The sequence below is a fragment of the Microcaecilia unicolor genome, chromosome 2, assembly GCF_901765095.1.
Source record: "Microcaecilia unicolor chromosome 2, aMicUni1.1, whole genome shotgun sequence".
Classification (NCBI taxonomy): domain Eukaryota; kingdom Metazoa; phylum Chordata; class Amphibia; order Gymnophiona; family Siphonopidae; genus Microcaecilia; species Microcaecilia unicolor.
This window is the reverse complement of record NC_044032.1, coordinates 29,807,797-29,835,437: the sequence shown is the minus strand read 5'-3', so window position 1 is coordinate 29,835,437 and position 27,641 is coordinate 29,807,797. Positions and strand designations below refer to the sequence as shown.

The window sequence follows — 27,641 nt, the reverse complement described above, 5'->3', positions numbered from 1 at the left end:
CCACCGGCTCTGGCACAGACCGTATAAGTCTGCCCAGCACTATCCCCGCCTCCCAACCACCAGCCCCGCCTCCCGATCTCAACTAAGCTCCTGAGGATCCATTCCTTCAGCACAGAACGATTCTGAACTCCAAAGATCTATTGAACAGGTCACTGCAGCACACCCACCATAAACTTTCTGAAATTTCCTATCTACTAACTACTACTACTTAACATTTCTAGAGCGCTACTAGGGTTACGCAGCGCTGTACAGATTAACAAAAAGGACAGTCCCTGCTCCAAGGAGCTTACAATCTAATGGGCGAAATGTCAAGTTGGGGCAGTCTAGATTTCCTGAGTAGAGGTATGGTGGTTAGGTGCCGAAGGCGACATTGTAGAGGTGGGCTTTGAGCAAGGATTTGAAGATGGGCAGGTAGGGGGCTTGGCGTATGGGCTCAGGGAGTTTGTTCCAAGCATGGGGTGAGGCGAGGCATAAAGGGCGGAGCCTGGAGTTGGCGGTGGTGGAGAAGGGTACTGAAAGGAGGGATTTGTCTTGAGAGCGGAGGTTACGGGTAGGAACGTAAGGGGAGATGAGGGTAGAGAGGTAAGGAGGGGCTGTAGATCGAGTGCATTTGTAGGTTAGTAGGAGAAGCTTAAACTATCCTAGGATTTACCTCATCCTGCTCTTTTCTATAAATGGTACGGCACCTACACCATTTGCATATGTATCTGTCAATCAGCAGTTTACGATCTTTCGTATAAGTTTTGTCTTCTTGGCATGCTGTAGCCAGTCATAGCACTCGCAAGACAGAGAAAGTACCTGCATATATTATATACAGTGCTGCATATGCTATAGAAATGCTATGTAATAGTAGTAATTATTTAAAAATAGAATAAAATAAAAGCCTTGCAATGTCTGCCTATCTGGGCATTATTACATACCATGTGATTCAACAATCCCAGTGACCTTAGCATAGGTTATGAACCAGTGCTTTAAATTAAAAATAAGATCTCTCTTGTACCCAGGGTAGCTAACATATGTATTCAAATATAAACCAAGATTTTTCATCTGACCCCCTCCCCCCATTAAAATTAAAAAAAAAAGGTTCCAGTTTATATTAAGCCAGTACAAAATTTCTCTCTTTACCTCCCTCTCCCAGCTGAAACAGACACAAAAGTCATCATGTTCAGCCGGTGTGGGAGCCTTGAGCGTTTGTGCATGCTCAAGGCTTGCCAGCTCCTGCCCTCTCCGTAATTTCAGAAGTTTGAGAAGGAAGTTCAGAGAGGGCACATATGCTCAAGGCCTTACCTCGGACCAGCGCAATGATTTTTTGCATCAGCCAGGAGGAGGTAAGGCGAAAAATGCCAGTAATTATACGGGGTGGGGGGAGGAAAGAAAAATTATGGTCACTACAGAGAGGTTGAGGGAGAGGGGAGGGAGCAGAAGGGGAAGAAATAAATGTGTGAGTAGGTATTTACAGTCACATGAAGATGAGAGAGAGAAAACCCTCAGTTTATATTCAAATCAACAGTGTCCCCCCTCCCCCACCCTTTTTAGAGGGTTACCTATGTTTATATTCAGATGGGATTATATTTAAGTATACTGTATATGGTACCGCTGGGACCCACATCCTATATAATAATTCTCACCTCCAACAGGATGTGCCTGGGACCGTGCCTGCCGGAAGTGGTCTGCTAGGCAGGCACGCACTGATGTCAGTGACGTCAGTGACAGACAATTTGGCAAAGCAAAACAATCGGACTGCAGGCCATTAGGACACAGGGTTGATAGGACAGTTTTAAAAGACCGAAGGAACCGAAAGTGTTAAATGGGGGAAGGGGGGAGTTCTGAACGACTGAAAGACATGAACATTTGGGAAAGGAAAACAATCTCAATGCTGGCCATTAGGACACAGGGTTGATAGGACAGTTTTAAAAGACTGAAGGAACCGAAAGTGTTAAATGGGGGGAGGGGGGAGTTCTGAACGACTGAAAGACATGAACATTTGGGACAGGAAAACAATCTCAATGCTGGCCATTAGCACACAGAGTAGATAGGACAGTTTTAAAAGACTGAAGGAAACGAAAGTGTTAAACTGCAGAAGGGGGGGGGGAGTTGTGAACGACTGAAAGACATGAACATTTGGGAAAGGAAAACAATTTGAATGCTGGCCATTAGCACACAGGGTACATAGGAGAGTTTTAAAAGACTGAAGGAACCGAAAGTGTTCGGGGGGGGGGGGGGGGGGCAGTTCTGAATGAATGAAAGAAATGAAAATTTACAAGAGGAACACAATCTGAATGCCGGGCATTTGGACACAGGGTAGATAGGACACTTAAAAAAAAAAAAAAAAAAGGACGTGAAAGTGTTACATCTTGGGGGAGGGGTGAGGAGGAAAGCGGTGGGGTATCCGGATACTGGCCATTAGGGCCACGGGGGTACATAGACTTTTGAAAGCCTTAAGGAACCCAAAGTGTGGGAAGGATGAGGAGAAGGAGGGGAGGGAACGGGGTGAGGGGCATTAGGAACAGGGGAGGGGGCCCTGCCACACACTCTAATTCTCACACACACACTGTCACACAGACAGTCTCACTTGTCACACACCCACACATTCACTCTGGCTCTCTCTCTCTCTCTCAAACATACACACTCCCAGGAAAACCTTGCTAGCGCCCGTTTCATTCCTTCCAGAAATGGGCCTTTTTTACTAGTAAACTTATAAAACAATGATCATCTTCTTTCACAGAAAAGCAGTACTCACATGAACTCCAAAGTAATCACCATTCTTTCAAAGAAAAGCCTTATTTCACAATTGTTAATGAAAGTCACCTGAAACTATAATTAAGGAAAGAAATGATTTCAAATGAGCGTAGCATTATCAGGCCATCTCCTTTTTCCAGGAATTGAAACTGCATTTTTAATAATTAGATGCAAGAACTGCTCTAAGAGCCAAGATTTTGTTTTTTTTTTAATTAAACTTTTCCTGTGGAGCTGAAAGTCAATGCATAGAAACATGGCTTTCATGTTGCCCATATAGGGATTTCCTGCTTATATTTTCTCAGTTCATCTTTTTTACTGTCGTCGTCCCCACCACCCCAGTAACACACTATTATAAAAGTAAAAAAGAAACCCACAGGCTCTCCTTTACTGGTCATGAGTGCTCAGCATTACCTTTGATGTTCTTTCTAGGTATTGGTTTCTTGCACAATGGGAGTAACTCTTATATTAACTGGCATCCAGAGGGTGTCTAATTGGCACACAGTCTATAAAAGAAAGTAAGAGCCTAATTTCCTTTATAGAATACTAGCCTCATTGGGTAGAAACGTGCATATGCACTTTGGCATGAGCATTTATGCCAGAGTCGGTACACGCGTGTAAGCTTAACTGCTGGAGATACAGAATTTTAAATTTTATGTGCGTGTTATACGCATAACTTTATGTCCCACCTGTATATGCACTATCAGAGGTATGTGTTCAGTTATAGAATGACATGTGGGTGCACATTCAGCAAGTAAACACGTGTCATTTTCCGCCAAAGTCGCTATGCTCACATTAGCCCTCTCCTTAAGTCACTTCACTGGCTCCCTATCCGTTTCCGCATTCAATTTAAACTTCTCTTATTGACCTATAAGTGCATTCACTCTGCCGCTCCCCAGTACCTCTCCACTCTTGTCTCTCCCTACGCCCCCCCCCCCCCCCTCGGGTACTCCGGTCTGTTGATAAATCTCTCTTATCTGTCCCCTTCTCCTCTACTGCTAATTCAAGACTCCATTCCTTTTATTTTGCGGCACCTCATGCCTGGAATAGACTTCCCGAGCCTGTACGTCTAGCCCCGTCTTTGGCCATTTTCAAGTCCAAACTTAAAGCCCACCTCTTTACCACTGCTTTTGACTCCTAACCTCTATTCACTTGCCCTGTCCTTTTACCTCACCTTCTATTCCCTTACCCTTAATTGTTCTCTGTCTGTCTTATCTAGATTGTAAGCTCTTTGAGCAGGGACTGTCTTTTTTGTGTATGGTGTACAGCGCTGCATAAGCCTTGCAGTGCTATAGAAATGATAAGTAGTAGTAGTATGTGTTAGCATATATGCAAGTATATGCTGATATTCTAAACATTTATATGCATAACTGGGACATAAATGTTGGTTCCTACTTTTCAGAATCACTCCTAATGTTCTACATACACTGTACTATATTAACTACAGCCTTCTTCAGATGTGGCCCCACAGAGGTAGGGAGAACATTTAAGTAGTCTCAATAGTTCATGTTCATCATAAGAAAATAAGCATTTTCATATTTGGTCAGATCAAAGGTCCATCAAGCCCAGTATCCTATCCTCTTATCTCAAAAGAGTAAAAACAGATTTTATACTGCTTATCCCAGAGATAAGCTGTGGATTTTCCCATGTCCATCTTAATAATGACTAATGGACTTTTCTTGTATGAATATGTCCAAACCTTTTTTTTAAACCCTGCTAAGCTGACTGCTTTTACCACATTCCCTGGCAATGAATTCCAGAGTTTTTACATACTGAATGAAGAAATTTTCTCTGCTTTCTTTTAAGTTTACTACTTAGCAGCTTCATTAGGTAACCTCTAGTCTTTGTATTTTTGGAAAGAATGAACAAGCAATTCACATCTACATGTTCCACTCCACTCAGTATTTGATCTGGATGCACTGCAGACGAACTGCATAAACTGCCTAACTTTAGCCTAACATTACTGGGCACACTACAAGGACCATCCTGGTCTTTACCTGCCATCATCCTCATACCATGCCTCTTCAACCTGAGAAGTCACTGTGCAAAGTGCTAGAACGCACTCCACCAGCCCCTAGGAAAATAATGAAGCTACTGCAATAAACAGCAGTGCTTATCTTGTCGGCTGCCAGGAATGAGTGTCACTACAGCAGTGACCAGATGGGTTCCACTGGTCATCACAGTCAGGAAGGAGTGATTGCGCTAGCCAGCAGAGCTCATATCACTGGCCAAAGAAAGCAAGTGGCTACTGTGGCTGGCAAAATAGATTGTGTAGGTTACTGCAAGAGGAGTGGAGCTGCTGTAACACACAAAACACCAGCCATGACTACTTTTGATAAGAAATTACATCTGCAGACCGAGTACCATACCCCCCCGCCAATGCACCTCTCTCCTTCCCACCCCCTGGAACCCAGCATTTGTCATGACTTGCCCCACAATAAAGATTTCCAGTCCCACACATTGCTGTCACTTTTGAATACACGTATAATTTATTTAAAAAGGTCACATATGTTTACAAAAATGTTTCCCTTCCCCTTGCAAGCCAAAAATATTTCTAATTGTAAGGTCCATATACACTTTACATAAGGGTCATTCAGTTTCCATGCTGGAATCCATCTCTTGTTATTTTCCGGGAATGTTGTAAGGTACACCGTGACTTGGAGGAAGAAACCCGGTACAGGATCTCAGCGGAGTGTGCTAGATACTCCATTTCTCTGTTCGAGCCTCCACGGAGAGCACCAGACCCTCCCCTAAGATTTCAAAGTCCTCCAAGATTGCCTCCACATTGGGAACCATCACCGCCTTGTTTGCTCTGAACTCCATCCTTCTCCCTTTCACGTTGGTTGTCTAGAGAACAAGCACATTATTAGTCATACTGATGTAGCATTTTGTAAAGATATTTCATCAGAACAGATTATACAACCCGGGTTGGAGTTTAGCCAAGATAATAAAAGTGGTGACAGACTAATTTCTGAGAAAAGAGTCCTAGGATCTCTTGCTCGGTCTCCTGCAGCATCAACTCACTTCCACACCCAACTGGGATTTGCACCAGCCCAGTGCTCCACCCCAAAAGTAATCTGCATATATTTTGGTCTTTAAGGAGTGTGTATTTAATGTTTTAAAGAAATCAGGGATAGGTTTGAATGTGAGTAACTTCAGAGCCCTGCACCATGACTTGAGGTGCACCGACATGAACACAGGGAACTGCCTCTTTCCTTGTGGCAGCATCCAATGTATATTGCCCTACCTCAGCTCCCTCTCAAGTCTTATCCTTCTTCTGCCCCACCCCCACCCCGTCCCCCTACCATGGCTCTTTCCCAGGACCACTGTCACCTGCCCCTCACAAAACCCCTTCTTTCCTGGATTGTCTCCCTTTTACCACCCTCTCATATAGCCTTTTTCTGAGTTCTCCGCCCCCCCCCCATTCAACCCCCAAATTTTTAAGCTGATTTGAGGCTCAATGACATCAGAAAGGAAAATCAACATGAGGCATGACAAGGGCCGCATGGTCACAGGCCCTACTCCTTGCAGGGGTTTCCTTGGAAACCAAAAAGCTAAGGGGCTCACCTCTTTACCACTGCTTTTGACTCCTAACCACTACTCACTTGCCCTGTCCTTTTTCACCTCTTTATTCCCTTACCCTTAATTGTTCTGTCTGTTACCTGTCTTATCTAGATTGTGAGCTCTTTGAGCAGGAACTGTCTTTTCATGTATGGTTTACAGCGCTGCGTATGCCTTGTAGCGCTATAGAAGTGATAAGTAGTAGTAGTAGTAATGTAGAAGCCTGCCCTTGCAGATCAGCAATGCGGCCGCACAGGCTTCTGTTTCTGTGAGTCTGACGTCCTACACGTACATGCAGGACGTCAGACTCACAGAAACAGAAGCCTGCGTGGCCGCGTTGCTGATCTGCAAGGGCAGGCTTCTAGATGGAATGTTGCTAGTGGAGGAGTAGCCTAGTGGTTAGTGCAGTGGAACAGGGGATGTTGTTACTATTTGAGATTCTGGAATGCTGCTATTAGTTGAGATTCTACATGGAATGTTGCTACTATTGGAGATTCCGTTGCTACTATTTGAGATTCTACATGGAATGTTGCTATTCCACTAGCAACATTCCATTTTTAGATTGTGAGCTCTTTGAGCAGGGACTGTCTTTTCATGTATGGTGTACAGTGCTGCGTATGCCTTGTAGCGCTATAGAAATGATAAGTAGTAGTAGTCTGCAACAGGGCTTCCTGCCATTACCAGTTATTAGCTGTTCTGGAGTGGTCAGCTGGCAGATCCTCCTGTATCTTTGAACCCCTGCACTCTACATGAACTGAATTTATCAAAGAACTACCAATTGCACTCCAATTCTTTATATAAGTAGCAATACAGACCAAACGTATGTCACAGACTAAGTACTTCTATATCTACAGTGAACAGTTTGGGATCTTTACATTAAATACGGTAACACCTTATGGGTTAAACGCTGAACTTGAATGGATGAAGCTAATCTAGCGAGGGTGTCCTGATTGGTGGGTTCTCTTGATTGTTATAACTTAGCTGTTCAAAGACGACGATGCCATCTTTGACGGATGAGAATTACACATGACCGACATTGATGAGAGATATTTCTTTGGTAAATAAGATGTTTGAGGATTTAAAAAGTGGACTGGAGTGGAGGAGTGGCCTAGTGGTTAGAGCACCAGAGGTGGCCAGTTCAAATCCCACTGTGATCTTGGGCAAGTCACTTAACCCTCCATTGCCTCAGGTACAAACTTAGATTGTGAGCCCTCCTGGGACAGAGAAATATCCAGAGTACCTGAATGTAACTCACCTTGAGCTACTACTGAAAAAGGTGTGAACAAAATCTAAATAAATAAATATTTGAGATTCTACATGGAATGTTGCTACTATTGGAGATTCTAGATGGAATGTTGCTACTATTGAGATTCTGTTGCTACTATTTGAGATTCTACATGGAATGTTAATGTTGCTATTCCACTAGCAACATTCCATGTAGAAGCCTGTGCAGTCGCACTGCTGATCTGCAAGGGCAGGCTTCTACATGGAATGTTGCTAGTAGAGGAGTAGCCTAGTGGCTACTGCAGTGGAACATAGAATGTTGCTACTAGTGGAGATTCTGTTGCCACTATTTGAGATTCTAGATGGAATGCTGCTAGTGGAGGAGTGGCCTAGTGGTTAGAGCACCGGTCTTGCAATCCAGAGGTGGTCGGTTCAAATCCCACTGCTGCTCCTTGTGATCTTGGGCAAGTCACTTAACCCTCCATTGCCTCAGGTACAAACTTAGATTGAGAGCCCTCCTGGGACAGAGAAATATCTACAGTACCTGAATGTAACTCACCTTGAGCTACTACTGAAAAAGGAGTGAGCAAAATCTAAATCTAAAAAAAAAATAAATAATAATTTTAAGAAGACCGGTAACAACAAGAGAGTGGCTGCATAAGAAAACAAGGCTTCACTACATCGTTTGACCGAGGTCTTTCAAATTTAAAAATCAAGGTTTATATATCAATAATCAATTACATAAAACCACCTTTTTGCATCATCCTCCACATAAATCACATAATACCACACCTTAATATTAATTCTGTCTTCCCAGCTGATTGTTCATAATCCAATAATATCAATGTTGTTATAATCCACAAACCATAGTCTTGGGAAGACTATATATGACCACTTATACAGTAAGAAGTCTCTGCAGGGTGATAAATGAATCCTCAGTGTCCTCTGACTCCATAAATCATCAACTCTTGGATACTTAGCAGTCGCAGTTCACGTAATCCTGATGTAGCCCATAAATATCATCGCAATGAAGATTCTTTTTTTGTCTTTATTTCTTCTTCTTTACTAATAAACAGCTGTATATTACAAGGACAGAAGGGGATCAATGTGTCTGTTTAGGCCCACTACTGGCGCTGGAAGGAATATAAGTACATAAGTAATGCCATACTGGGAAAAGACCAAGGGTCCATCGAGCCCAGCATCCTGTCCACCACAGCGGCCAATCCAGGCCAAGGGCACCTGGCAAGCTTCCCAAACGTACAAACATTCTATACATGTTATTCCCGGAATTGTGGATTTTTCCCAAGTCCATTTAGTAGCGGTTTATGGACTTGGCCTTTAGGAAAAGGAGGATTAAGATGAAGGGTCTGACTAGAGTAACACCGGACTATTAGTACTTTATATGATGTTATGTACCGTCTCTGTTCATGGCTGCTGTTGTTAAATAAAAAGTTATACATCAATATCAGGCAGATTATTTATAAGCCTAGAGGCAATGTGCATCCCTGTATCTTCTATTTCTTCAGCTGCCTGAAGAAGCTGCAGTGACTTTTAAGGCCTCTGGGTGGGCAGATGCAGTCGCAATCATTGGTCAAAGAAGACACCAAGTGGCTGGACTCATGGCCAGATGCACTAAACCTTAACGACCCTCTAACAACCCTTTAAGGAAGGAAATTCCTAACTGTTGCATGCATTAAAGGCCTTTTTCCTACGAAGCAAGCAGCTAACGAAAACGGAATGCAAAGGAGAAACTACCATTGAAATGTGGACAATTCGGAATGCACTAACCATACCGATGATTGCAACGAATCATTTACTGTCAGAAATTTTATGTGTGCTCAGACCTGTCTTTAAGGCTTGAGCTACCATCTCTCCGCTGCCCCCTGCACCATAAAAATCCAAGCCAGCATGTTTAAAAAGAAAAGTAAGATACAAACACAAACACGTGGCTCTCCGCTTTCCCCTGCATCATTACAAAACAAAACATACTGCTTCTCCCTGCAGCTTAAAAATCCTGTCTCTCCCCTTCTCCAACAGCTTTGAAAATTAACATCCCCTAAAGCCAATTTTCCCAGTACTGTAAACAAACTGCAAAGAGGTCTTTTGTTACAAAAGGGGATTTACTAGGGTCGTTCTTTTTAGAGTTATCTTCAACTGCACTCTTCTGCTAGATCAGACAGCTACTACTAATACTACTACTATTTAGCATTTCTATAGCACTACAAGGCGTACGCAGCGCTGCACAAACATAGAAGAAAGACAGTCCCTGCTCAAAGAGCTATGTAATAAAAGTGAGCCAAGTATAGGACAATCAAGCCATTGTGACATCACTGATGAGGTTGGCTCTTATTGGTGGCCTGAGGCATTATGACATCACAATATCACCTCTGATTACAAGAGACTACTACTACTACTATTTAGCATTTCTATAGCGCTACAAGGCGTACGCAGCGCTGCACAAACATAGAAGAAAGACAGTCCCTGCTCAAAGAGCTTACAATCTAATAGACAAAAAATAAATAAAGTAAGCAAATCAAATCAATTAATGTGAACGGGAAGGAGGAGAGGAAGGTAGGTGGAGGCGAGTGGTTACAAGTGGTTACGAGTCAAAAGCAATGTTAAAGAGGTGGGCTTTCAGTCTAGATTTAAAGGTGGCCAAGGATGGGGCAAGACGTAGGGGCTCAGGAAGTTTATTCCAGGCGTAGGGTGCAGCGAGACAGAAGGCGCGAAGTCTGGAGTTGGCAGTAGTGGAGAAGGGAACAGATAAGAAGGATTTATCCATGGAGTGGAGTGCACGGGAAGGGGTGTAGGGAAGGACGAGTGTGGAGAGATACTGGGGAGCAGCAGAGTGAATACATTTATAGGTTAGTAGAAGAAGTTTGAACAGGATGCGAAAACGGATAGGGAGCCAGTGAAGGGTCTTGAGGAGAGGGGTAGTATGAGTAAAGCGACCCTACATAAGTACATATACATAAGTAATGCCATACTGGGAAAAGACCAAGGGTCCATCGAGCCCAGCATCCTGTCCACGACAGCGGCCAATCCAGGCCAAGGACACCTGGCAAGCTTCCCAAACGTACAAACATTCTATACATGTTATTCCTGGAATTTTGGATTTTTCCAAGTCTGTTTAGTAGTGGTTTATGGACTTGTCCTTTAGGAAACCGTCCAACCCCTTTTTAAACTCTGCTAAGCTAACCGCCTTCACCACTTTCTCCGGCAACGAATTCCAGAGTTTAATTACACGTTGGGTGAAGAAACATTTTCTCCGATTTGTTTTAAATTTACTACACTGTAGTTTCATCGCATGCCCCCTAGTCCTAGTATTTTTGGAAAGCGTGAACAGATGCTTCACATCCACCTGTTCCACTCCACTCATTATTTTATATACCTCTATCATGTCTCCCCTCAGCCGTCTCTTCTCCAAGCTGTATAGCCCTAGCCTCCTTAGTCTTTCTTCATAGGGAAGTCGTCCCATCCCCGCTATCATTTTAGTCGCCCTTCGCTGCACCTTTTCCAATTCTACTATATCTTTCTTGAGATGCGGCGACCAGAATTGAACACAATACTCAAGGTGCGGTCGCACCATGGAGCGATACAACGGCATTACAACATCCCCACACCTGTCTTCCATACCTTTCCTAATAATACCCAACATTCTATTCACTTTCTTAGCCGCAGCAGCACACTGAGCAGAAGGTTTCAGTGTGTTATCGATGACGACACCCAGATCCCTTTCTTGGTCCGTAACTCCTAACGTGGAACCTTGCATGACGTAGCTATAATTAGGGTTCTTTTTTCCCACATGCATCACCTTGCACTTGCTCACATTAAACATCATCTGCCATTTAGCCGCCCAGTCTCCCAGTCTCGTAAGGTCCTCTTGTAATTTTTCACAATCCTGTCGCGATTTAACGACGGAAGATGAGATGGGCAGCAGAGTTTTGAACTGACTGGAGAGGGGAGAGGTGACTAAGTGGGAGGCCAGCAAGAAGCAGATTGCAGTAGTCTAAACGAGAGGTGACAAGGGTGTGGATGAGGGTTTTGGTAGAGTGCTCGGAAAGAAAGGGGCGGATTTTATGGATGTTGTAAAGAAAGAAATGACAGGTCTTGGCAATCTGCTGGATATGAGCAGAGAAGGAGAGAGAAGAGTCAAAGATGACCCCAAGGTTTCGAGCTGAGGAGACAGGGAGAACGAGAGAGCCATCAACAGAAATAGAAAACGGGGGGAGCGGGGAGGTGGGTTTGGGGGGGAAAATGAGAAGCTCGGTTTTGGTCATATTTAATTTCAGGTGGCGTTGAGACATCCAGACAGCAATGTCAGACAAGCACGCTGAAACTTTGGTTTGGATGCAAGGTGAGATATCAGGGGTAGAAAGGTAGATTTGGGAGTCATCAGCATAGAGATGGTAGGAAAAGCCATGGGATGAGATTAATGAACCAAGGGAAGAAGTGTAGATAGAAAAGAGGAGGGGACCAAGAACAGAACCCTGAGGTACGCCGACAGGCAGAGGAATAGAAGTAGAAGAGGATCCACCAGAGTGAACACTAAAGGTGCGGAGGGAGAGGTAGGAAGAGAACCAGGAAAGGACAGAGCCCTGGAATCCAAGTGAGGACAGGGTATCGAGAAGTATGCTGTGATCGACAGTGTCAAAAGCAGCGGAAAGATCAAGAAGAATGAGGATGGAATATTGACCTCTGGATTTAGCCAGTAATAGGTCATTGGAGACTTTAGTAAGCGCAGTTTCGGTTGAGTGGAGAGGGCGAAAACCAGATTGTAGTGGGTCAAGAATAGCATGTGAGGAGAGAAAATCAAGGCAGCGGCGGTGAACAGCACGCTCAAGTAATTTGGAGAGAAAAGGAAGGAGGGAGATGGGTCGGTAATTAGAGGGACAAGTAGGGTCGAGTGAAGGCTTCTTAAGGAGAGGTGTGACCACAGCATGTTTAAAGGCGGCAGGGACAGTCGCAGTGGAAAGTGAGAGGTTGAGAATGTGACAGATAAAAGGAATAAGAGCAGGAGAGATGGCATTAAGAAGGTGGGTGGGAATGGGATCAGAGGAACAGGTGGTACATTTTGAGGAAGAAAGGAGAAGTGTAGTTTCCTCAATAGTAACTTCAGGAAAGGAGGAAAGGGAATGAGGGGAAGGAGAGAGAGGGGAACGGACTAGTGGAGGGAGAGGTGGTGAGGTAGAGAAAGCAAGGTTTATCTTTTGAACCTTGTTGTGAAAGAATTCAGCACGGGTCTGAGGAGATAATGAAGGGGGAGTTGGGGGAGGGGGCACCTTGAGGAGAGAGTTCAATGTGGTGAAGAGAAGTCGAGGATTAGAGCCAAGAGAGTTGGTCAGTTGGATATAATAAAGCTAAAAGGCTTGCATGTCGGGATCCCCCCCCTCGCACGCACCGGTCTGACGTAAGCAACCTACGTAGGTTTAATACGTTTGTGGCTGCTCTGCGCATGCTTAAGGAGCAAATTAACGATGGGGATAAGGTACGCTTGATACATTGTACTTTTCAATACCGCACCGAACATTTCTGAGCTGTTTTTTTGCGTGCATTCTTCGTTGTTTCAAATTCGTTAAGCACTTTTACGATTTAGATTTTTTAACGTTTGGTTGATGCATCTAGCCCTAAGTGACTTGCCCAGGGAATCAAACACAGTCCCCCAGGTTCTCAGTACACTACACTAACCAATAGGCTACTCCTCCACAGTAAAAGAAAAGTTTGTTTGTCTATGATTGGCTAACAATTTTAGCACTCATAAGCAGCAGAGCAATAACTTTTTTTCTGGGGCTTATTTTTTTTTCGTTTTATGTATGTTATGATCATCTGAGACTCAAGATATTCATTTCAGTGGAAATGTTTTGACTTGTATTTATCTAGGATACAAAGAATGCCAGCCTTCACCAAGAAGGGCTCAACTGCTGTCTATAAATACATATTCCTCACATGAAAGGACAAGTTTGCTTCATATTAACTGAAAGGAAGGTTTGAAAAAAATTTTTAGTTTTAACACGTCCTCTGTTTTATACTTTGTTACAGGGAATTAATGGTCCCCGAAATGTGCAGCTGAAAGTCAGAGAGCTTACACGTTTTTGAAAGGAGGTGTATATCTGGTGGCAGAATGAGTGTTAAAATGCCAGTAAAAAACAAAAAGCAGGGAGAGGTTTAGTGAGAAGAACGATAGGCTACTTGGAAGGCTTTATGATTACACACCCGTCACTCATCACAAGTGAATGGAACTGCTCAGTTGACTATAAAGAACACAAGGTTTTCCTAACACTGATGTTAAATAAGACAGAAATGTTCCTCCCTCTTGAATGAGAAAATCGCAAAACTGCTCACGCTGCCTGCAAGTCCCAGCACTAGACTAGCTGCCAACTTCTCTCTGTAGCACTGGCCTCGTGTACAGAAAGGTTCACATTTATGCTTGCACATGTCTTACATATCCCAATACGGAGTTAACTACAGGAAAGGAAATGTGCAAGGCGTAACCAGACTTCGGCGGGAGGGGGGGGTCCAGAGCCCGAGGTGAGGGGGGGCACATTTTAGCCCCCCTCCCGCCGCTGCCACCAACTTTGACCCCCCCCCCCCCCGACGCCGACCCTCTCGATCCCCCCTCCCGACGCCGACCCTCCCCTGCCGCCGCCTACCTCTCCTGGCGGGGGACCCCAATCCCCGCCAGCCGAGGTCCTCTTCTTCCTGCGCAAGGCTTCATTCTGTTTCTGACGTCCTGCACGTACAACATGCAGGACGTCAGAAACAGAACGAAGGCTTGCGCGGGAAGAAGAGGACCTCGGCTGGCAGGGACTGGTACAATGTGCAGGATGTCAGAAACAGAACGAAGGCTTGCGCGGGAAGAAGAGGGCCTCGGCTGGTGGGGATTGGGGTCCCCCACCAGCAAAGATAGGCGGTGGGAGCGAGTTGGCGGCAGGAAGGGGGGGGGGGAGTCGAGAGGGTCGTCAGCAGGGGGGGGGTCCAGGGCCAAATCTACGGGGGCCCAGGCCCCCGTGGCCCCACGTACCTACGCCACTGGTGTAACATAGTAACGTAGTAGATGAGGCAAATAAAGACCATTATATGTTCCATCCAGTCTGTCGAACAAGATTAACTCATTACATATGGTATGAAGTGATACATCATATGTATACCTGTTCAAACTTCTTCTACTAACTTATAAATGTACTCACTCTGCTGCTCCCCAGTATCTCTCCACACTCGTCCTTCCCTACACCCCTTCACATGCACTCCACTCCATGGATAAATCCTTCTTATCTGTTCCCTTCTCCACTACTGCCAACTCCAGACTTCGCGCCTTTTCTCTCGCTGCACCCTACGCCTGGAATAAACTTCCTGAGCCCCTACGTCTTGCCCCATCCTTGGCCACCTTTAAATCTAGACTGAAAGCCCACCTCTTTAACATTGCTTTTGACTCGTAACCACTTGTAACCACTCGCCTCCACCTACCCTCCTCTCTTCCTTCCTGTACACATTAATTGATTTGCTTACTTTATTTATTTTTTGTCTATTAGATTGTAAGCTCTTTGAGCAGGGACTGTCTTTCTTCTATGTTTGTGCAGCGCTGCGTACGCCTTGTAGTGCTGTAGAAATGCTAAATAGTAGTAGTAGTAGTATCTTGATTTATCCTTGCCTTTTTTAGGGCATAGACCATAAAAGTCTACCTGAGTGGTGTAGAATGAGTAGAAGTAAATTGTTTTTTTTTTTTTTTACTCGTTCCAAAAGTACAAAGACTAGGGGACACTTGAGGAAGTTACATGGAAATACTTTTAAAACAAATAGGAGGAAATATTTTTTCACTCAACGAATAGTTAAGCTCTGGAACTCTTTGCTGGAGGATGTGGTAACAACGGTTAGCGTATCTGGGTTTTAAAAAGGTTCGGACAAATTCCTGGAGGAAAAGTCCATAGTCTGCTATTGAGGCAGACATGGGAAGCAACTGCTTGCCCTGGGATTTGTCATATGGAGTGTTGCCACGATTTGGGTTTCTGCCAGGTACTTATGACCTGGCTTGGCCACTGTTTGGAAAACAGGATACTGGGCTAGATGGACCATTGGTCTGACCCAGTTTGGCTACTCTTATGTTATGTTAGACACTGGCCTTGTTCTAAAATTTCTAAAGTTGTCATAGCCCTTGAAAAGCTCCACTCCAGCCCATCCAAATCTACTGAGCCTTGATCAGGGCACAGACCATAGAAGTCTGCCTAGCACTGGCTTTCCTACCTAATCTCCCCTAAGCTTCTTTGGATCCGATCTTTGTAAACAAGATTCCTATGTGTTTGTCCCACGCATTTTTGAATTCCGCTACACTTTCCATCTCTACCACCTCCCATGGGAGGGCATTCCAGGTATATACCATCCTCTCAGTGAAAAAATAGTTCCTGATATTATTCCTAACTCTGCTCCCTTTCAACCTCAATTCATGACCTCTAGTTCTACCACCTTCCTGTCTCTGGGAAAAGTTTGTTTGTTTGCAGATTAATACCTTTCAAATATTTGAATGTCCGTATCATATCGTCCCTGTTATCTCCTTTCCTCCAGGGTATAGATGTTTAGGTCAGCAAGTCTCTCCATATATGTTTTGCTATGTAAACCCCTACCATTTTTGTCGCTTTCTATGAACTGCTTCAAGTCTTAACATCCTTAGCAAGATAAGGCCTCCAAAACTGAACACAATACTCCAAGTGGGGGCCTCACTAACCATTTGTGCAGGGGCATCAACACCTCTTTTCTTCTGGCAATAGTGGCTTGTCGCACTGTTTTGTCACCTTGAGATCGTCAGACACCATTGCCCAAGGCCCTTCTCCCGAGTTGAGCTTACCAATCTTTCCCCTCCTCTCCAGTATGACCCTCTTGTATGTATGCATCCCAAATGCATCACTCTGCACTTCTTAGCATTAAATTTGAACTTTTACCCAATTTCATACCAGTTGTAACTTTAAAATTATTTATAAAATTTGTGAATAGTGCTCAGTGTATGTGAAGTGCCAAACTACCGCATACCATGGTTCCAGCATATTTATTATTACATTTGTACCCCGCGCTTTCCCACTCAAAGCAGGTTCAATGCGGCTTACATAATAATATGGATTACAGAGTAATGATAGAGAAAATATAAGTTAATTATAGCAGACTAATAAAAAAAGATAAATAGGTAGAGATGGGCTAGGGTGAAGGGAGTAGGAGAGGTATGAGCAACGGGCAAGTGATCATTGGCGGGGGGGTAGAGAGGCGGGAGGGGGGGGATGGGAGATGTAGTCTGGGTCACTGTCGCTGTCTCCTGGATATGTGTTGGGCAGATGGGTTCACAGGACTAGTCTGGGTCATTTGGGTAGGCCTATTTGAACAGATGGGTTTTTAGCACTTCAACCTGAAGACAGAGATATAATAAACTTAGATGCCAGCACCCCTGCAAGTGAAAAGAAAGGAATTCTTTTTTGGTCTTTTCTTTTAGATAGATGGAGATAATTTCAGCACATAAGAGATATTAAGAGAAGGAAACAGAGGCAAAAGTATATTACCATCTGAATCAAACCGACAATTTGAAAATTCTCTGCTAGCCCTCTGACAGGCTCAAATCCAAGGAATGATGTTCTTTTGAGAAATCCTGAATAAGGCTTTACAGACACGCCCTTAATGGCACACAGACACAACTGAAACAAACGATTAGCTGAAACCACCGGTAGCTCCACAATGGAATACAATGTGCTGAGGGATTACGAACTGGGAATTACCCATTTGGAAATAGGGAGAGATTTTACTTACTTTGAATGGCTGAGGCTCAAAGGCTAAAGGTTTCCAAAGGACTCCAATCACTTCTCCACCGTGGGCATCGTAGCAAAACAAGGCAAGCTCCCCAAAGGCTGCCTGCAAGACAAGACAAGAACAAAAGTGTAGACTTCAAGTTCTTAAATGATAATATCCTTCTCACAGCTATCTAACTATATAAATGACAAGTGACCGACTCACCCGCAAATGCACAGTAGAGACTTCCCTCTCTGTCCCACTCTCGTGTCAAGACGTGATGATGTCAGAGGGCGGAACAGAGAGGGAAACGGACGCTGCTGCTGGAGCCTGGAGACGCAGCAACATCGCCGGCGCACCAACCTCCACCCCCCCCCCATCCCCGCTGCCACTCCCGCCCCCCTCCATATCGGGCCCCCTGCACTGACATGACAGCGCCTCTCACCTCCGTGTGGAAGCGCTGCAGGCAGAAGCAGAGCGATCTGCTGCTGCCTGCAGCGCTTTCACACGGAGATGAGAGGCGCTGTCATGTCAGTGCAGGGGGCCCGGCACGGAGGGGGGAGGGAGCGGCGGCGAGGAGGGTAGCTGAACATGGGGAGAGAGCAGGGCAGAGAGGAGGGTTGCTGGACATGGGGGGAGGGCAGGGGAGAGAGCAGGGTTGATGGACAGTGGGGGGGGGGGGGGGGGAGGCCAAGGGAAAGAGGAGGGTTGCTGGATATGGGGGGAGGGCAGGGGAGAGAGGAGGGTTGGTGGACGGGGTGAGGCCAGGGGAGGGAAGAGGGCTGCTGGACATGGTGGGGAGGGCAGGGAGAGAGCAGGGTTGCTGGACATGGATGGATGGAGGGGAGGACAGGGGAGAGAGGAGGTTTGCTGGACATGGATGGATGGAGGTGAGAATTATTACATTTTGCAAAACACAAATCTCGCCCGTTTTAACGGGCTTAACGGCTAGTTCTTTAATATTAAAGACCGTAAAGCCACACTAGATAATAGCCTGATAGTGTGTATTCTCTTTGGACATTTTCTGTGGTGGGTGAGAGTGCAGGAGATCTATCCATAGGAATACTTATAAAATGCTCAACCTATGTTTTGGATGGACTTTGGGACATTCATCACCACCCATGGAAGAGAAAGAGACCTCCTTTCTCGTCTTACTAACGTTGTGGCAGAAGAGACAGTAGTACAGAGTAACAGAAGTATGCAGGGCTGTCAGTGGATGTTCCTCTCCTAAGCCCTGTTCCTTCTGGCTTTATACGGGCAGTAAGGCATGGGAGAGAAACTGTACTAACTGTCCCATACACCCTTATAACCCCAAGTTGAGGCAGCCATTAACGCCATCTTAAGGCCCTGGACTGGTCCCCTGCTTTGGTAAAAATATGTCACAACGGGGGTGGAGAGGGGGTAGTTATTGGGGGCTAGTTTTTGGACCTGCCCATCTCCTGTCGCTCTTGAAGAAAACTAGGGAGAGGAAAGAAAGAATGGAAAACTGAATGGAGGATACAAGGGGAAAGTATCTGCCTACTATATTCCTCCCTCCTCTGCCATCATTACAAAGTTGATACAGGCACATACACAAACACACACACTCCGCCCACCCACATCCTCCACTATTCTTTATATAAAACAGCCTTCCTCTGAGTATTCTAAAGAAATTTCCATCCAGTTCACTACAGTTAAGCTGCTTCACAAGTCACGGCCTACAGACCATGTAACTCCCTTACTCATACATAGTAACATAATAGATGACGGCAGAAAAAGACCTGCATGGTCCATCCAGTCTGCCCAACAAGATAAACTCATATGAGTATACCTTACCTTGATTTGTACCTACAGTACAAGTCTGCCCAGCAGTATTTCCCGCCTCCCAACCACCAGTCCCGCCTCCCATCACTGGCTCTGGCACAGACCGTACAAGTCTGCCCAGCAGTATTTCCCGCCTCCCAACCACCAGTCCCGCCTCCCATCACTGGCTCTGGCACAGACCGTATAAGTCTGCCCTCCACTATCCTCGCCTCCCAAACACCAACCTCTCTTCCCCCACCTGCTCCACCACCCAATTTCGGCTAAGCTTCTGAGGATCCAAAGCACTGGCTCCCAGTCGCAGCCTGGCTCAAATACAAAACACTTGTTCCTGTGTTCAAGGGTAAAAAGGCACCATACACTCCCCTACATAATTTATGCTCTTCAGAGGCTTCTCTACCTTCTCGTATTTAACACAAGACACTGCACAATTAGGGTCTTAAATATCTAAAAGCAAACTCACTCCCATCACACTAAACAATCAGATTGAAAATATAAAACTACTGAAAACATGGTTGTTCCAATAAGCTTCTGGATGAATACTATCTTCTGACGGTTTCAGCAACTTTCCTCTTGTCTCTCCCCTCCCTATTTCCTCTCTGCTTCTTTACTCATCCTTGCCCCCTACCCTTCCGTTTCTTTTTTATTATAATACTATGAAACGCTGAGCTGCACTCACGTGATCTATCTAGCACCTACAAATAAACTGTCGCGTCCCGCGTTCCTACCTGCTCCTCCGCCGCGGGGGGCGGAAGCCAGCGTCCTCTGCGGCGAGGGGTAGCGGCCCGGAGGCCTCGGCGGGGATCCGGGGGCCGCCGCAGTGATGGCTGTTCCGGCCGGGACAGAGGCCGGAGGCCGGCGACTGCAGCCACCGGTCTCTTGGCGCCGGCTGTGGAGGCTATGTTCGCGCCGCCGAAGGAGGCGGCGCCGAGGCGCGATGGTCGGCGTCTTCTTCCCTCCCGGGCGGGAGGGCCCGGAGCTCCGCCTCTGAGGCGCCGGATTGGGAGGCCAAGTCGGTGGTCCTGCCTGGGAAATCGGACAGAGCCAATCAGAGGGGCTCTGCCGATACCCAGGGCCAGATTGGTCGGCTTTACCTACGGGGGCGGGGCGGCTGATTTGTATTGTATTTAAGGAAGGGAACTGAGCTAGCACTTTGCTTCAGGTTCTGTTCCTCAGGCCATTCTCCGTGGTTCCAGAGTTTTGTCGTTTCCCTGGTACTGCTGTTTCTGGATTTTGGACTGTTTCCTGGTTATTCCTGCCTAGCTGCCTGCCTAGACCTCTAGCCTGACTTTGACCCCTCTACTAGCCGCCTGCCGTGACCTCTTGCCTGACTCAGACTTCACTATTGCTGTCTGCCCTGATCTGCTACCAGTTCCTGGACTTTGCTTTACCACCTGCCCGCTTCTCTCCCGGTTCCAGCCAGGTCAGTCCGTCAACCACCTGCAGCTGGGGGCTCAACCCTTGGTGAACGGCGGTCACCGTGGGTGAAGACTTGGGGTTGCACGGCTGTCCTCTGAGGTCCTTCTGGGCCTTGCGGGACCTAAGGGCTCACCCACCTTGTGGACAAGACATAAACTCTACTAAGCCACCTTCCATCACGCCCTTCTCTACAGGGACGTGTCTAAGGCTGCCAACGGAGGAAAGTGGAATGTGCTACCCTGTTTCCCCGAAAGTAAGACATCCCCCGAAAATAAGACCTAGTAGAGGTTTTCCTGAATTGGTAGATATAAGGCCTCCCCCGAAAGTAAGACCTAGCAAATTTTTGTTTGAAAGCAGGGCCACCGAGAGCCTGACAAGTCCGCCCCCGGGCCACCCCCCCCCCCCCCACCCTCCGTCGCTCCTGGAACTAACCTTAAACGCCTCCTTTCACCTTCGCAGCAAGCAGCAGCAGGGCAGACCTCTCCTTCCTTCCGTGCCCCGCCCTCGCGGACGTTACGTCAGGCGAGGGCAGGACACAGAAGGAAGGAGTGGCCTGCCCTGCTGCTGCGAAAGGTGAAAGGAGGCGTTTAAGGTTAGTTCCGGGAGCAACGGAGGGCGGGCGGCCCAACCCCGATCCAACCCCGATGTTTCCCCGAAAAATAAGACAGCCCCTGAAAATAAGACCTAGCACATTTTGGGGGGCAAAAATTAATATAAGACAGTGTCTTATTTTCGGAGAAACACGGTTATCACGTTGCACTAGGTATGTCAACTACTACTACTTAACATTTCTAAAGCGCTACTAGGGTTACGCAGCGCTGTACAGTTTAACATGGAAGGACAGTCCCTGCTCGAAGAGCTTACAATCTAAAGACAAATGTACAGTTAATCTGATAGGTCCGACAGAGTGGGGCAACCTATAGGTTCGAAAGGTTAGGTTCCGAATGCAGCATTGAAGAGGTGAGCTTTAAGCAAGGATTTGAAGATGGGTAGGGAGGGGGCTTGTCGTAGGGATTGCGTACGCCTAGTAGCGCTATAAGAAATGGTAAGTAGTAGTCGTTTCCTTTCTCGTGCAATTGAACCAGCCTTTATCGGGCTACGATGCCATTACTCTTCATTCCCCTCTCTTCTACGTCAACAACTGCAGCGAGAGTCTGGCCAGAGACTATAGATAGTGGCATTTACCCAGAAGCTGCTAGATGTACACCACGACTGATCAGCGAGTGTTAAAAGAGTAAGATGTTCAAAACGTTCTTGCTCCAGAGACTTTGGGAGCTACCTGTGCGGCGGCATCACCATCCTGAGAAACAAAGAGAACCTAGTTCCCCCTGTGAGGCAGCAACCAGCACTGCCACAGAGTCAACCCATGTATGTGGCGACCGTAGTAGGGCTGTACCAAATATCTGTATTCGATTTGGCTCAACCCCGAATAGTGCCCCAAATACATTATTTGTATTTGGCCAAATAGTGATTTAAATTTGAATACGACTAACATATTAAATTATCTCCAGAGCCCGTTTTGAGACCAATGACAAGTCGTAGGACTGGATTACTGCGTGAAACGGGTGGCTAGTGAGGTCTTGGGCTTGAAGTGTAGTTCTTATCGTACCATGGCTTATCTGTATCTGGCTGAAGACGAAAGGAGGGCCCTACAAATTCACTTAAAGTTCTGATCAGCTGTCATGCCATTAGAAAGAAAGGGTTGAGACTTTCTACATATAACCCCAGTCTCTATGTATGGTGCTCAAAATTGTGCACACAATTTGAGTAACGAGCCAATTAGGACCAATTGGGCCAAACATCAATTGGTGTTAATTGACATCTTATTAAGCGCTATTCTATAAAGGTGTGCACCCAGATTTCTTTTTTTAGCAACTGAAAAGGGGGTATGGCCATGGGAGAGCATGGGCAGGTCAGAGGCGTCCCCTAAAGATGCGAACAGTATTATAGAATTCGGGGGGATCCATGCCTAACTTACGCATGAGAATTTACACCAGGTTTAGGTTTAGTGTAAATCCTCACGCCCAAAGTTGGGCGTGAACCCTGGCACTACGTGCTGGCGCCCAACTACCAGTGTCATATGAACAAAGGACGCCATTGCTTAAGGCATCGTGATCTGCCATTACTTGGCCCCCTGAGGAAGCTATATTGCAGAGTGAAACGGAGAGCCCCATTGGGCATAACTGCAAAAGCTAAGTAACATTATTTGTTTAAGGAAGCATAAAACATCACGATTCTGACTATCTTTGATGGGTTATAGTTTATTTCATTCTTAGCCCATATTTACACATAAAGTGGAGTTTTTTATGACCAGTGATAATAACGGAGTCAATGAAATGCGGGCATTGAGTACATTCATTGTTCTATCGCCACGCTACGACTACTAAGGTCTTTTTCTCCACTATAAACAAAGGGAAAAAAGTCTTTAAACTGATACCACATACTTTCAAACACTTTGGGTTGGTTCAACCCCATTCAGCTCTGTATTAGTAGCCCAACTTGAAATGCCATTTATAGAATAGCACTCAGTGTGCATTTTTTTAATGCCCAAATTTGGGTGACATTTCCTGAGTCTAGCCTATAGGGTCATGGATTTGATATACCGCCTTAACCCACTGGGGGTTTTCTTCCCCCACTTCACTATCAGCATTTTGATGTTATAGTCTAGTGCAGTGATGGCAAACCTATGGCATACAGACCCCTCTCTGTTGGCACGCGCGCCGTTGCCTCACCCACCGGAAGTTCGTTCCCTCCTCCCTTCGCGTTCCAGGCCCCCTCCCTCCGAATTTTAGAAATCTATTTTACCTCGTCGGGGTTAGGATGGCAGCATACAGGCTCGTCTCGGTGCTTAGTTCAGTTTTCCCTTCTCTCTCTCAGCTCTGGTCCCGCCCTCATTTCCTGTTTCCACAAGGGCGGGACCAGAGCTGAGAGAGAGAAGGGAAAACTGAACTAAGCACCGAGCTGAGCCTGCATGCTTTTTACTGCTGCTGCCGCCCTAACCCCGACGAGGTAAGATAGATGACTTTTAAAATTTGGAGGGAGGGGGGACTGGAACTCGGAGGCAGGGGGAGGGGGGTCAAGGGGGAGGTGGAATGCACCACTTGTTAAATTGCTCTGTTGGCACTTCGCGATAAATAATTAGATTTTGGGTTGCTGTTTGGGCACTCGGTCTCTGAAAGGTTCGCCATCACTGGTCTAGTGCATGTATCCTGCACTGCAACATTTCCCCATTTACTTATGAGAAGACTTATCTGCACAGAGCAGCAATGAAGGATTCTTAGATCACTACAGCCTGCAGCATCACAGAGGAGATGTAGCTTCTGAGGAGAAAAGGATGAAGGGTAGACCCCAGGGCATTATAGAAATTCCCTTCATTGCACTGTATGCTGTAAAGAATCCACACTACTGTTCGTTATCACTGCAAGTTTAGCTCCAATCAGTCAGTGCTGATTTACCAATAATCAAAAGGTTTTTAGGCTAGAGTGACCCAGCTGTTTCAGATCTTAGCTATATGCCAACTGGAAAAAGTGCTCAAGGGCGTCTTACTCTTAACTCCTTCAGGTAACACTGGACCGGGTCATAATCCACCACAGGGAAGTAGAAAGACTTCACTGGTGCACTTTTCCTCAGCATCCCCCTGACGAAGGACTTTACTGGTTTGTCTACGGCTTCTCGATGCCTTGGAATTTGCCTGGGATGTAGGTGGATCAGAATATCGTAAAGATCCAAAGGTGGGCGAAAAACCATCTGTAAAAAGGAAGAAGGTGGCAAAAAAAAAACCAATGTTTGTAATATCCAACTGGTTGATTAAAATCAAAGTTGATTAATTCACTGTCTAATACATTGTATTTACGTACATATATTATGCATCACTGAATTACTACTACTTATCATTTCTATTGAATTAAGTGCTGGACACACTTGTATGAAGTCTCATTCAAATTAAGAATACTTATTCATGCTGTCACGTAATGCCTGAGCGCTACCTCTAGCACCCACCTGGGGTTAACCCCATGGCCATTTGGAGGGTCCTACCCAGCACTGCCCAGGCCTGCCTGGGCCTACACTGGCATACCCTTCACCCGCCTGCTGGGTCCCATTTGCTTCTGAGTGAGTCTCCCACCAGCAAGTTATTTCCTCGGTGGTTTTTAGGGACACTGGGGCCACAATCCTATGGGTCCCACAATTCCCAGAAAAACACTCGCAGACCGAGAACATAAACTGCCAGGATTCCTGGTCAGTCCAGGACAACAGAGCTAATAAACTAATAGGTTTATTATCATAAAAAGTAAAACAGTGAACAGTAAAGTGGTAACAGCAAACAAACAGATAAAATAACAAGGACTCGGTATTAAAGCTAACCACTTTTTACTACCTAAGTAGTACTTGGGGAGGTCAGGAAAAGTAACTGTTCACAGAATTTGAACAGGGTCTCAGTGCAGAGGTCTACCCCCGCCACACGCCCACTCTGAGACTGAAGAATTCCAGCACCTTCTGGGCTAGATCTTGGGCTTCATGGTCAATCAGGATACAGAGCATTAGCCCTAAGGGTGTTTGACCAATGGCACTGCAGGTTACTCTTCCCCTCATGGGTTTTCCTCTTTTCTTTGGGGAAGGTAAGCTAAAAGGAAAACAGACCTCTGCTACAGCTAGAGTGCAGAGGACAGACATCACCTGCTGGTCAAACAGGAAAAATGCCATGAAAGGGAAGAAGTGTCATAAGGCAACATTACAAATCACAAGCATGAAAGTCTCCTGTTTCACCACAAATGCTTTCTGCTTACTGCTCCTACTAGTTAGACTGAGTGAGTGTTTACAAATATGCCCAGTGAATGTTACTGCAAATAGCCTGAAACCCGAGTCTGTTTGCACAGAACCAGGGTTCTGCACATTCTGTTCAAGAGAATATATTTTTATAAAATGCTGCTCTATCCTGTCTTTAGGGACGATCTAACTGCTTCTGGATTCAGGATACCCACAATGTTCATTGTGGATATCCTGAAAATCCAGCAAATCATGTGATCCCTGGGGAATGGCATCAGACAATTCCCAGGGAGAAAAAAATCCAATGGATTAATGTTACTGCAAAGAAAACTGTCCAAAAAAAACCCCCCCAGCAGCAGTGCAACAGGAGTTTGCTTCTTAATTCCCACCACTTTGCCTGCCTTCTACTGGCTATGGCTGCTGGCATCACAGAACTGCTGAAATCAGAGAGCAAGTACTGTTCCATACTTCAAAGGTCTTATAGTTTCCACTGACAAAATGGCTGCCGGGACCTCCCGAAACAATCTTGCAAAACTGCCACTGAAGGTGCACCAGCAGCCATTTTGAGATTGAAGCTGACATGGGTAGGAGCAATTTCAAAATGGCTGCCAAAACTGCTGTAGGCGGTCCCAGCAGCCATTTTGTCAACACAATGTTTAAGCTTGGAGACACCCAAAGTAGTCCAATGACAAAACACATGACTTGACATCCCCACTAGAAAATTATGATTACCCAATAAATATAGCCAGGCAGAAACACAGATTAAGAGACTTCAACTTGCAGAGCCAAGTCCAAACTTTGCGCAAAGGGGCTGTCAAACAACTCTGCTTGACACACTTAATAGGCTTAAGAATCAGCACACAAGGAATATTTTTCATTGTCACTATTATATGTCTATAATTATTGTTGTCATGTGGGCAGTGATTGAAAATGGTGTCACGTGAGGTATCAAGCACTTTCTGGTTGGCATCACTGTTCTGAGCACACATTTTTGCCTTACATATTAGTGAATGATATAGCAGAATAAATTTGAAGTTTTTAAAAAAAAATTATCAAAGGTATTCTGAATTTCCAAAGTTTTGATTTTTTTTTTTTGTTTACTTTATTGGCCGTGGGTACAACGCTCTGGCTTTGATGACATGAACCGTGGCCGAGTTCCTTCATTAAAAAGTAGTTTACTTTCATTTATTATTACTGAAAAGAGGTAACAGCATGGGACAGTATTTTTTTTTTTTTTATTTGTAAGAAGTCTTTTATTGAAAATTCTCAATAAACAATATACAATATTCATCGCTTTACACTGGTTTGTTTACAATATAGTCCGAACCGGATGAAATCCAGGTAATGCAATTTACTGCCAAAGTACCACAATGAAGTATAAACTGTATAAACTTCAACTTTTTGTTATTATATTTTGAAAATGAAAACATATCCCCCCCTCTATCCCCCATCTAAACAACCGCTCCCATCAACTTTTAAATCCTGCCCAGTCCCTCCCTCCCTTGTCTATTTCCCTGCCCTTCACAACTGTCTCACTGTATGTCATTCACACATCTCACATGCGCCTGTTCTAGATATTTCCTGCTGCATTAACAAAAAATTGCCATATTTCGTGCCACTTATGCGTTTGGTGTCTCCTGACTGCCAAGAGTCTTTCCATCTCGCACACATGATTCAGTTTATTATGCCATCTCTTAACCAATGGAACCCCCTGTTGTTTCCAGTGCTGTGCAATTGTCACTCGAACAACACATACCGCCTGCTTCAGCAGCTTATGCTGTGCAGCCGGCATGCCCTCTATTTTTACAGCAAAAAGAAACACCGTCGGAGCCCACGGAATGTGTGTTTGTAACCAGCTCTGCAGCCTATTTTGTACCGCCTTCCAGAAAGCTCTCACTTTATGACAACTCCACCAAAGATGCCCCATAGTCCCCCTCATACCACACCCCCTCCAACATAGACCCGAGGTGTTTGGATAGATGCGCTGGAGGCGATCAGGAGTAAGGTACCACCTATATAGCACCTTCATGGCATTTTCCTTTAGCGGGACGTGTATGGAGACCCTTGTCGCTTCACGTTCTATTCTCTCCCACCCCGGCACATCCAGCGTCACCCCTAATTCCTTCTCCCAACCCCTCCTATGACACTCATACACAGGATTCTGCGTAGTGATATATTTGTAAAGTGTACCTATCAAGCCTCTGGAGGTGGTTAACTTTTCACATATCTCCTCTAGGTAGCCTTTGGTCCGCTTAATAACCGTAGTAACGGCCTTGGTGCGGAGGAAATGAGCTAATTGGTAGTATGCGAAATCGTCTTTCAACACCCCAGGGTTTCGGGACTGCAGCTCTCCAAATTCAAGGAGAGTGTCTCCATCA

The 27,641-nt window shown here is 45.6% G+C and overlaps 1 protein-coding gene across 1 annotated transcript in view; it reads right to left on the bottom strand.

Annotated features, from left to right (window-relative positions):
• Positions 1-5,222: 5,222 nt before the first annotated feature.
• NOL6 (nucleolar protein 6) overlaps positions 5,223-27,641 on the bottom strand; it is a 191,311-nt gene continuing 168,892 nt past the window's right edge. Inside the window, 3 exon segments of the mRNA XM_030191898.1 lie at positions 5,223-5,583; positions 17,302-17,403; positions 24,046-24,246. Of these exon segments, the coding sequence (XP_030047758.1) occupies positions 5,434-5,583; positions 17,302-17,403; positions 24,046-24,246 (453 nt within the window). The 3' untranslated portion in view covers positions 5,223-5,433.